Here is a 13,441-nt window from a genome sequence, read left to right as displayed (position 1 = left end):
CACTCACATCTGTCATAGAAATAATTCTAAATATTCATGCGAAATTCTGTTAATTCCGGAACATAGTGTTATGTCCGGAGATGTGTTACCCTATTATATAAATCTACCTCAATGAAATGCTTGTATGACCTGAATCAGGTGCGCACTCGCCATGCTATGCTCCGTTGTTTGCGTGGTACCAGATGTGTGGCGAGTTCCAATACGGAGAATAAACAATGAAATTCAGACTGGTTGTTCTTTTTACGTGACTTTAATTAATGTAGTGCCTATATTTATGGATTTTTAAAAACAAACTAATTGCACTCGTTCCAAGTGACGAGCCCAGTTGAAGAAGCGCTCGGCCTGGGCCGTTTTTCACCCATCCAGGACGGGTGAAAGAGTGCATTTTTCGCACTCTGTTATAGAGTTTTATTTATATTGTAAAGACAACCTGACAAGGCCAAAAGAACAAGAGTCAGATCATGTTCATACAAGAAGAAGATTTTTCTATATGAAAAAGGCTGATGTAAATAGAAATTCACAAGAGAGAACAGACGTAAAGCAATTGATACCAGAAAGTATCATTTTGTCCAATCAGTTCAGCCCTTTGTAGTTTCATAGCGGTTGAGGAGTTGCTTCTGTGGTGGTTGCCTAGGTGAAGGGGCTTGTGAAAATCATGAAATCACAGGACCATGGATTGTTGCAAATCTATAAAGAGGATGTGGAAGTGGAGGTCAGATTGGCAGACGTGGAGGAGAGTGGATATCAGATCAATGGACAAGGAAGTGAAGGGGAGGATCAGAATCGTGGACGTGGAGGTCAGAATAGTGGATGTAGAGGCCAGGTTCGTGTACGTGGAGGTCAGATTCGTGGATGTGGACGTCGGAGTCGTAAACAAGAAGAATGTGGAGGTAAGATTTGTGGACAAGGAGGTGAACATGGCAGTCGGAGACAAGGAGGTCAGAGATGTGGACGTGGATGTCAGAGGCGAGGTGGAAGCACAAGGCGAGAGAGTTTTTCCAGTTTGTCATAATTTGTTAATGTCTTTATATTTGTCTTAAAGTTGGATTTTGCAAAAATTGTGTACTCATCGTGATGGAAGCCTCTTTTTGTGTTTACATTAGCTCTATGCAAACTTTTTGTATTCTGAATATGTCCAAATTTAACATTATTTATTGATTTACAAGCACTTCTGAGGAGTCCATTATTAATGAGTCAGATTCCAGTGTCTGGAATTCTGGCTCTGACTTAGACCAGCCTACATCAAATGAAATGTCGCCCGTTGTACCTGTTTCATCATCACGAAATTCAGGAATGGATAGGTAAGGTTTAGAATTATGTTCAGGTGCACTCCATTCATCAACCCTCTTTAATGTAATATAAGTGTTATTATCATTGATATTGGAATTATGAATATAGTTCTGTGTTTTCTCCAGTACCACCATTAATTCAAAATAAATGATTTTTAAACTTAAAATTGTATTCATTCCTGATGAGTAAACGAGTCTTGATAATGGTTCATTTGATGCATGTAAATACATCAACAGATGTCAGTAAACTTTTCACATACCGGTATATCTGTTGTAGCTCATTTGATTTGATTAGCGGATCATTATCGAGTCCAAGTTTGACGTGTTCTCCACTTGACATATTTAACATCAGTGGCATCTTGTAAATGCTTGATGCTAGCATGTAAGTCTCTTTTTGCTATTTTACTAAGTTAAAAGTAATATTCTCAGTACATATGTATTCTCAAAAATGGTTGATATGTTGCTTGCACATCTATCTATTTCTTCTGTCTTTCTGTCATGGTCACACTCTACTACCAAAGGTGCAGCAGAGGACAAAATGATTTTTCCGAACAAAACATTAAGTTTCCCATCCCGCAAACTTGCTGTATTTCTATAAAACAATCGATATTTAGGATACCTTAATTGAGATCTTAAGATTTATTTTTAGTCAAAAATAAGTAAGAAAGAGAAATGAAACTTGATATCTTGGAACACATTTTTAAAAATTTAAACTTGTTTAATACAGCTGAGCCCAGGACAAAAAAAAATTGCTAAATGACCAAGATGATGTTGTGTGCCTTCAAGCACATTAGAAAGAAATGAAGAACACCAGAAATATAAATGAAAGCTAATATAACAAAGTTGTTGCTTGATAGAAGGATGCTTAGTGTCTTGGTTATGAACAGTAAAGTGTATATGTTTAATTTGAGAAAATGTAGACTTTAATGAAACAACAAACTAATAATTCATATTATTTTTCATAGTGCAAAGAAAAATGTATTGTGGAATTATAATGACAAAATATTGTTCATAACGGTGTCCAATTTCAATCTTTAAACACAGTAACAAAAATAATATGAAATGTACAGGATTAATGATAACTGGATTTGCTACATCATTTCCTTTCAGAAATTTATGCTTAAAGTACCTGGGTCTTTCAAATAAACTCTTTATATCGACTGGAAAGACGTATGTTATTAACAGAGAGAAACTGCTTAGTTAATTTTCAATAGGTTATTATTCAAAAACCGTGCGCTCACTAGGTCTTAAAATTTTCATTTCAAAAACTTAATGTCTGAGCAATACAAAAAACATCTTTGAATCTTTAATTAGACTACTTTTGATTTTTACCTTATTTGCAACAAAAAGGTAGGCCAAAGTCGTTTATAGGAAGAAAATTTATAGCACTCCACCACTGGCATTTACTTCTAAACATCTTTACCCTGGGTCATATGTAATTTGCCATGACCATACTCACCAATTTTTTACATATTTTACCCCGATGACCTTGAGGAAAGCTTAAGGTCAATTATCATGGGGAAATTTAGGGTACTCTGCTATAGGTGTTTACTTGTCAAATACTAGGACTCTGGGTTTTCTGCAACTTAAAAGAATGATTCTTATAAATATTTCATATTTGACCTCGGTGACCTTGAAAAGTGTGTCAAAGTCATTTGTATTATAAAACTTGATAGCGCTTCATTCTAGATACTATCTGCTGGAATACTTTACCAGGACACATTGTCGTCTTGAATTTGAGATTCATAGATGTTCTATTTGACCTCAGTGACCTGGAAAATTGGTCGAGATAACTTATGAGAAAAGTTTTTGAAGTAACTCGTGGAACCTCCTGATCAAATATCGGTATCTATTCTTCTTTAATTTAAAAAGAGTAGATTTTCACACTTTTATGTTAAAATGTTTTAACCCTGGTTATTTTGAAAGCAGGACAAGGTCATTCATATGTGGTACTTCATCTCAGGTACCTCCTAGGCAAATATCAGTATCCAGTTGTTTAGTTTTCTTGAAGAAGGTAACAGTTGAGTGACCAGTGGATCCTTCATCATAAACTGACAGCACCCCTTTCAATAGGGGTTAACAATTGCATTTTCCTACCACACTTTATTTCTCAATCCAAAATATGAAATGGTTTTCTGTATAATATTGTTATATATTAACATAAAACAATAATATTTAAGTTTGTATACACATTCCTTCAAAAACATAACGGTATTGAAGAACAATGCATTCTGCCACAGAAAACATCTTGGTATTTGTACTTTCTGTATAAAAGTCATTAATTTTCCAGTAATCGAGAAGTTACCTCCCCTGTTTCATTATGTATTCATATAAATTACATTTCACATATCATATACATCAACAAACAAACAATTCTCACCACATTGTGTTACTTGACAATAATGGAAAAGAAAACTGTGTCAAGAGAGGAATATTTGTTTGAAAAGTGTCAGTTAAGGGACTTGTGGATGTTAGAAATGATAAAGACCCTCAGCATAATCACTTTCATAGAGATTTAGCAAAATTTTTGAAAATGTATTTTTGACACCATAATCCACTATTCGTCTCCATATAACAAGTGTGTAGCAATCTGATGAATGCTCGTTTTGTATAATTACAGTATAAGGATGCATTACAGCAAGATTAGGTATAAAATAGGTAGAAGTCTATATATAGTAACAGATACCTGGGACAAAGGATATCACTTACAGGTGTATTATAACAGTTGTACTGTAGAGATGTACCAGAGGAAGTTCCATCCCTGAAAAGTACTGGAGCCTTGAGACAATGGATATCACTTACAGGTGTATTATAACAATTGCACGGTAGAAATGTACCAGGGGAAAGTTCCTTCCCTGAAAAGTACTGGAGCCCTGAGACAATAGATATCACCTACACACAATTCTAACTTGTAGAGTACTATACACAGATGATTTTAATATAATTTTCATACTAATTGGCAAGTTCTGTCTATAGAACAGAAAATTATCAAATGATACAACCAAATCATCAACATATAGATAAAATGTATTATCTAATGTCCCAGTAAAAACGCCTACACATGTAATATAATCTCAAACAGTTTACAACAATAGATTTTTTATACAAACATTAACATATGTTTACGTACTCTATAATATAAACAACCTATTTAAATCAGTTTTGCATCAATAAGACATATTTTATCAAATAAAGCGGCCTTAGATTGTTTGTTCAAAATATGAATAATTATTATTTACAAAATAATTCCTAAACACATACAGGAGTCACGAGTAAATAAGCAACCTCAAGTTCTTTTCTTTAAACTAAATAAAACAAACATGCAATATCTGCTGAACAGTTCATTGGCTATCTGATTATAACTTTTCATTTATTCACTTGAGGAAAAAGACATCATTTCTACAACAAAAAAAAGATTTTTTAATTAATTGAACAACAAGAGAATTTAATGTTTGATCTTTAAAATAATTTTGATTTGTGTACCTGAAAATATTTGTATTCAATTAATGAAGTTCTAAAAAAGTATTTCCAAGAGAAGAATTTATCAGAAATGAAGCCAAGTCCTAAAAATCTTCCTCAGGTTAATGATTAAGTGTTTATTGGTAACACATTAAAATAATCACCGACTCTGTTTGTTTTGTTATTTGGGTCTCAAAAAAAAAATCAAACTATTATATCTTTCTCTTAGAGTACTCATGGTTAAATCAATTTTCTAGATAACGCGATTTTTTTTTCACAGGCCAGGCTTGATTTATCACAGATTTATCACGTTGCTCATTGTTAAAGAGTCATCATAGCGAAATATTCCAAATAGCTCTTTATTCTAGAACACAAAATAGTTCACTTTTCTAATTAAAAACAACATATAACACCACAAATTTAGTAATTCCTGAACACCCCTGATGGTTAAACCTGACCGGAGCCACTGAAATTGACATCAATCACTTAAACCTGGTCGAAGACGCCGACTGCCTATTTTACCGCAGCGCGAAGTCGATCTTTAAACTCGTACAGGAAAATCATCATTATCGACTGATTTCCCTCATAAAAACAACTCAGCATCACCTGGACTGGGAACAGGAAGGATATCAATGGTTTGTACTTATTATCAGCTGACGTTTCATAGATAAAATACCTGCATGTTTATTTACGGAACACTTTGATAAGATGATCATACAAACGGTTGTCTTTCCAACTGTATCTCTCTTTCTTTTGCTTTACCAATTCTAAAACAGATTTCCCCTCCCCGTCAAGTATGGTTGTGATGTCATACTTACCTCCTGTTGACTCTATGTGTCGTTTGACGTAAGTCTCGCACTCCGTGAACAAGTCTACATCTGGTTTGTACGACTCAGCGATGTAATGTAGACAATGACGGCCACGTTTGTCTACCGCTGTGATCAGTGATGGATACTTCTCACATAAATAGACACAAATATCCTTGTTGCCTTCCTCACAACTCCAATGTAATACAGTCTGTCCTTCATTGTCTACAGCTGTGAGCAGTGATGGATATTTATCACATAAATAGACACAAAGCTCCTTGTTTCCCCTCCAACAACTCTCATGTAATACAGTCCGTCCTTTATTGTCTACTAAGTGAGACATGTGCTGACCCCACACACAATCCCTGTGTACAACATTTCCGTCTGTCCCACACTGTTTATACAAGGTTTGAAGTATAGTTCTCTCCACTGTCTGGAACACAGATAAGTTTCCTCTAAAGATTCCTGTCGCGACATGGAGTGGTGTTCGTCCATACTTATCAGTGTCACGTACCAAGTCTGGATACTTATCACACAACTCAGTCACCATCTCTTCATTCCCCGACTCACACGCTTTATGTAAGACATTGTAATTGTCGTACCCATCCTTCGCTGTTATAGTGACGTCATACTGCAGTAGTTTACGTAACAATTCCGCACTCCCTCCATCCGCCACACGGAACAGTGTTTCATTGTCCGGTTTGACTCCCACACTCAGAAGATATAAAACACATTCTGATGAACTATATTTACATGCATCATTTAACAAGCGATGTTTCATCTCATCATTCAGGTATTTAACAAGTTTCTTAAGTACATCCACATTTTCCGCAATATCACCTCCTGTAATCAATGACCACCAGTGTGTGTCATTGTCAGGTTTGGCTCCCATACTCAGAAGATATAAAACACATTCTGTTGAACCAGTACGACATGCTATATTTAACAAGCGATGTTTCTTCTCATCATTCAGGTATTTAACAACTTCCTTAAGTACATCCACATCTCCCTTATCCCACTCATCACCTCCTGTAATCAATGACCACCAATGTGTGTCATTGTCAGGTTTGGCTCCCACACTCAGAAGATATAAACCACATTCTGTTGAACCAGATTCACATGCATCATTTAACAAGCGATGTTTCTTCTCATCATTCAGGTATTTAACAACTTCCTTAAGTACATTCACATCTCCCTTACCACAATAACCTCCTGTAATCAATGACCACAAGTCTGTGTCATTGTCAGGTTTGACTCCCACACTCAGAAGATATAAACCACATTCTGTTGAACCAGATTCACATGCTATATTTAACAAGCGATGTTTCATCTTATCATTCAGGTATTTAACAACTTTCTTAAGTACATCCACATCTCCCTTACCACGATAACCTCCTGTTATCAATGACCACCAGTCTGTGTCATTGTCCGGTTTGACTTCCACACTCAGAAGATATAAACCACATTCTTTTACACCGTATTTACATGCCTTATTTAACACAGCACGTTTATCAATTTTTCTCTTATTCAAGAACTGAACAAATCTAACAACAAATACAGGATCTTTCCACACATCTAGAGACTTAATAACATTTCTGCGATACAGAAAATCAATTTCATCGTAATTCACCTCCCACTCCAACTCTCGGAGCAGACGTTCACACAGACATGTATAATGATCTGATGATTTGACAATCATGTCTGAGGATGTTTTTGAGGTTGTGAGATAACAGAGGGATTTCACTGGACAATTCTGCATATAACCAACTGGTGTTTTGTTCCAATACAAACGAGCTACTGTGACATGTACAGAATCATGATTAAATCTGTATACATCATAACCAGACCAATGTTTCTCCTTAACCACTAAAAATCCTAGCAATCTGTCTAAACTTTCTTTCACAAATCCTACTTTTTTCTTGTAAGTCAATGAGGTTCTGTCCTCCTCACCATCAATCAGATTAATATCAAATGATTCATCTAACAATGTTTTGTTGATTTTATCACTGTTTGGGTCTAGATCTTTAACTTTTATCTTCCCTCCATTGAGGAAAAGAAACAAAATGGCACAACATTCTGGTAATCTTGACAATGCTTCATTCAAAAATTTAAAAGGTTTCTCAAAAAAAATTCCCGCCTTTTGCCTGCAATTCCACAGAGTTATAGAAAATGTAGCAGCATTGAGGAAAGCCAATACTTGAAGCAGATTTCACAATATTTTCTATTTCTTTCTCTTCCCATTCAAAATTGTTTGGTAGATATTTTTTTAGAAGTTCTTTTCTTTCCTCTAAAATCCTGTATGTGTCAGAACTCAGGTCAATAATGTTATCTTTGGTAAAAACTGGTTCCAAAGACCGCTTTTTCAAAACATTATATATTTCATTACGAATAGTAACAAGCAAAAAATTGTGCTTGATTTGTTGATCTACAAACAATGTTTTTACATTATTAATTCTTTTGGTCCACTCATCTACATCCGTATTTCTAACATTTTTCTCTCCAAAAATATCATCAATAAAAGTAACCAGATTCGAGTCTGGAGACAATTTATCTAATTTCTTGATTTCATGAAGCTGAAGAGGTTGTCTGCATTGCTGCTCCTTGATCAGCCAGTCCATGAGTTGAATGGCAGTCGAAGTCTTGCCGTCTCCTGTGTTACCCTTGATCATTATGACTCTGTTCTTTCTGAGTTTCTCTTGTGCGTCATGAAAAGCTTTGGTCTCCATGAACTTTTTCTCCTCTTTTTCTGTTTTAATCCTGTTTATAGTTTGAACTGTAAGAAAATGAAGAAAGGATATATATAAGAAAAAAACTAAAAACTTTTATTAGTATACGGTACTTTAAATACGTTAAGATATAACTTTTAAATGCAGTTTGAATGAACATACATTCTACACAGCATTTCTTTTTCCTGTATTAGATTACCAAAGTCCAAGATATTATATTGGAATTTATTTTATATTGAATTATGCCTTTCACCATACGACCCATTTAATGTGTGTATTGTCAGGACATATAGGAAAGGCGAGCAGACTTTGATGTTAGTTATAATAGGGATAAATCTGAGTAACTGAACTGAGATATTTGCGTTTGTGAACAGAAATATAACTTAATAGTTTGGTGTCCAAATAATTCCATTGATGATGCATGTTGTTGTGATATTGGTGTTGAGGAATCTGCTGTAACTTTTCTCACATCGTGCCTAGTCAAGTTGATGCGACTCACCTATCAAAGGACTTAAAGGTCTTAAGTCAGCATGGATTTCTGTAAAATAAAGATTCATAAATTTAGAAGTAGTCAGAATTTAAAACACCTGAATTATTAATAAGTATGATTTTTTTTTATGATATTTAGTCTTTAAAAGTTGCATTTTTCTTTCCTTCCTTCTTATTTGTTCTTATCTTTCCTTTATTAAATCTGAGGATATGGTAGTGATAATAATTTTATGGATCTGTTAAAGGCAAGATGGTGACCAAATGACAGCTTACAAATAAAATTTGAAACTGATCCATCCAGTTCTTAAGTGCTTCTCAAGAAATAGTAATAACAAATATTATAAGTATCAACATGCAAGATAACCATCATTTAGCCATTTTTATCGTTCCGAAATTCCACAATGCAATAGAAGGGACCAAGAGCACCTAGATATGAAATTTGAGAAACAGACAGACACAATATGAACTCCTTAATACAGGTACTACTTTAGACCAGCAAATTATATAGTAGAAAAGGCTTTTGAGGAGTGTACTATCATCAGATGGTCAGTTAACAATTAATATGACTATTGACTTAGATTCCTAGAACCTACTCTGACTATTAAAATCTTTGATAACACTGCACTTCATTATGGTTGTTTATCATATTCAGAAAAGAACCGTTCAATATTATTATAACAGCTGTGTGCATGTTGCTATTAAACTTGCCAATGGTGTGACTTTTGCTGACTGTTGAAGCTGTGGCTGCAGACATATCATCTGAAAGAACATACAAGCATTTAATTAGTCAAACCAATTCTAATATCATTCATTTTGTAAAAATAATCCTAAAAGTCTACACAGATATATCAACTTTTAAGTAGTCATCCATGTTCATGTATGTAGTTCCCTGACCAAGTACCTGTCTAGCTGCACAACTCCACATGACATAAAGTAGCTTCTTGTGTACTCACATGTACTACTCACACAACTAACTTGTACTCATGTGTACATTTCACATGTACTACACATACTCACATAACTAACTTGTACCTATGTGTACATTTCACATGAACTACATACTCACACAACTAACCTGTACTCATGTGTATATTTCACATGTTAAGCACATTATTTCTGATTTGTGGGTACATTTCATATTTGCTATCCTCACAACCAGTCTTTATCAGTGTGCACAATTCATATATACTACTCAAACAACTTAGCTGTACTTGTGTTTATATTACACTTATACTACATACTAATACAACAAGGACATCTATCATCCAATATCCTTAATACACAGGTCAGTCAATATCCTTAATACACAGGTCAGGCAATATCCTTAATACACAGGTCAGTCAATATCCTTAATACACAGGTCAGTCAATATCCTTAATACACAGGTCAGTCAATATCCTTAATACACAGGTCAGTCAATATCCTTAATACACAGGTCAGTCAATATCCTTAATACACAGGTCAGTCAATATCCTTAATATACAGGTCAGTCAATATCCTTAATACACAGGTCAGTCAATATCCTTAATACACAGGTCAGTCAATATCCTTAATACAAAGGTCAGTCAGTGTCCTTAATACAATATCCTTAATACAAAGGTCAGTCAATATCCTTAATACAAAGGTCAGTCAATATCCTTAATACACAGGTCAGTCAATATCCTTAATACACAGGTCAGTCAATATCCTTAATACACAGGTCAGTCAATATCCTTAATATACAGGTCAGTCAATATCCTTAATACACAGGTCAGTCAATATCCTTAATACACAGGTCAGTCAATATCCTTAATACACAGGTCAGTCAATATCCTTAATACACAGGTCAGTCAATATCCTTAATACACAGGTCAGTCAATATCCTTAATATACAGGTCAGTCAATATCCTTAATACACAGGTCAGACAATATCCTTAATACACAGGTCAGTCAATATCCTTAATACACAGGTCAGTCAATATCCTTAATACACAGGTCAGTCAATATCCTTAATACACAGGTCAGTCAATATCCTTAATACACAGGTCAGTCAATATCCTTAATACACAGGTCAGTCAATATCCTTAATACACAGGTCAGTCAATATCCTTAATACACAGGTCAGTCAATATCCTTAATACACAGGTCAGGCAATTACAGTGGTCAGTCATTCCTTAATACACAGGTCAGACAATATCCTTAATACACAGGTCAGTCAATATCCTTAATACACAGGTCAGTCAATATCCTTAATACACAGGTCAGTCAATATCCTTAATACACAGGTCAGTCAATATCCTTAATACACACGTCAGTCAATATCCTTAATACACAGGTCATTCAATATCATAATACACAGGTCAGTCAATATCCTTAATACACACGTCAGTCAATATCCTTAATACACAGGTCAGTCAATATCCTTAATACACAGGTCAGTCAATATCCTTAATACACAGGTCAGTCAATATCCTTAATACACAGGTCAGTCAATATCCTTAATACACAGGTCAGTCAATATCCTTAATACACAGGTCAGTCAATATCCTTAATACACAGGTCAGTCAATATCCTTAATACAGAGGTCAGGAATTATCCTTAATACACAGGTCAGTCAATATCCTTAATACACAGGTCAGTCAATATCCTTAATACACAGGTCAGTCAATATCCTTAATACACAGGTCAGTTATTAATTAATATGAAATAACTAGTGGTTTAAATATTTTTCTCTACCCTAAAGACAACACGCTTTGATATGGCTGACTGATCAGATTAAACAAAATTCTATTTTTCCTTAATTTCTCCCAAAAATTGACAAAAAAAAATCTTCATCCAAGGCTGATTCAGACCAAACCGAGACAGAATCATAACATACCTACAGCAGATATAATATTTCAAATAATTGCTATTTCCCCAATATTAAGGTCTGTTCCCCAAGCCCTAAGAACCGGGAATCATGGTTAGTTTGTGTAAAACTGAATCCTCCTCCCCAAGGAGGTTTGTAACTAAATACAAAATATGGAATGAACAGTATTGAAAATGATTCTACACAGTAATAAGCTTAACCAGAAACCAGGACAATAATTGTGATACATCATATCAACACTGCTTCTATACATCAGACCCAATATAACATCACACTGCCAGCAACTAATTCTGTTCATTATTATTGTCAATTCTCACCTCTATTCAGAATACCCTGGATATGTTTTTCCTGTTCTGCCACATAATCAGCCATTCTTGGCTTTATCAATCTTAATTTTAATGTTAAATGATCATAATCGCCTATGGAAATCTTCACAGCATCACGAAGGTGTACAAATAGGTCATTTATATCTTTGATGTTTGTAATCTGCCGTTGAGATAGTGGACAATCTTTGAATAGATTCTTCAATTGGTTTATCTCTAAGTCGCTTAACTCTTGCTGGAGTTTAAATGCCAATTCGTTGTGGGCGGCTACAGCTTCTTCAGTTACAAATGCCATTTCTTATATCTCTCACACCTGAAAAGATTAAAGAATGAATTAATTTTATTGGACACAGCATTTTAATTAATCTTTTAATTATAATTTTGGCCTGAAAATCACAAGCCCTGGGCGTCGAGCTAGCTGAATGGAACACGCCTCGCAACTCTCTCTCTCTCTCTCTCTCTCTCTCTCTCTCTCTCTCTCTCTCTGTGTGTGTGTGTGTGTGTGTGTGTGTGTGTGTGTGTGTGTGTGTGTGTGTGTGTGTGTGTGTGTGTGTGTGTGAGGGGGGGGGGGGTAGGTAAGGTATGTATGTATGTATGTGCAGTGTGAGTGAAGATGTGTGAAAAATGTATTGTGTTTAGGAGTGTTTGTGTATTTAGAATGGTTTCAAGATAGGACATGTTAAATGTTCTATATGTTGTATTTACACTGCTACTCCATATAAATGTGTTTGAGCGAATGGATAGGAATTTATTTGATACGTGAGCACATAATAATGATGATGCTGATGATGATACAGAAATACATTGTCCATGTGCTCAATAATAGGTCTGAGGACCGTGCCCTGTGGGACCCCGGATGTAAATGGGACACGATCAATCACTGCCGAATGGTTATTTAGGAAAGCGGGAAATCCAGTTAACGGGTGTTAGACTAGTTAGACTAGAAATAGAATAATAAGCTCACAGAAATCAACTCGTTATCAAGTTGCGCTTACCTGATGATGTGTAATTATGAAATATTTTGTTTTAATTTGTTTTACAATGACAACAGCAACCAGGACACCCTCCATCAATAACATAGAAATCATGACGATTAAACGATTGAACCAACCAACACGAAAGAGAAACGCCATTCACAACATGTCTAAAACTTATAGGCGGGACATATCGCCTACACTACCTAGCATGGTCTCGTGGAAAATAATGGAAAGGGTATACCTATTCAGAGTGAGATATTTGCTAAATAACAAAATGCACACAGGCCTTAACGGTCATCTGACTATAAAGAACTATGTATGAAAGAGGCCAAATAAGATTAAAATAGATTACCCAACAACAGCTAACATATTATTTATACAAGAACTACACAAACGTCATTACTCCGGACAAATTGCTGCTAGAGAAAGCATGCTACAGGCCCAATATCAAGCCCATTGGCCTTGCTAATATATTTGACCCCTGTAACCTTGAAAGTGGGTCAAAGTCATTCATATCAGCATAT

The 13,441-nt window shown here is 35.1% G+C and overlaps 1 protein-coding gene across 1 annotated transcript; it reads right to left on the bottom strand.

The window, feature by feature from the left end:
• Positions 1-5,432: 5,432 nt before the first annotated feature.
• Positions 5,433-12,235, bottom strand: LOC132556257 (uncharacterized). Its single transcript, XM_060220640.1, is given in 5 exon segments — positions 5,433-7,682; positions 7,684-8,327; positions 8,780-8,818; positions 9,478-9,528; positions 11,935-12,235. Coding segments are annotated over 5 exon segments (3,285 nt in total).
• Positions 12,236-13,441: the final 1,206 nt, after the last annotated feature.

The sequence above is a fragment of the Ylistrum balloti genome, unplaced genomic scaffold (genome assembly GCF_031769215.1).
Source record: "Ylistrum balloti isolate Yb309-2 unplaced genomic scaffold, AGI_CSIRO_Ybal_v1 Utg370556, whole genome shotgun sequence".
NCBI lineage: Eukaryota > Metazoa > Mollusca > Bivalvia > Pectinida > Pectinidae > Ylistrum > Ylistrum balloti.
Note: the sequence above shows the minus strand (reverse complement) of the source record. Positions and strands in the feature narration are given on the sequence as shown.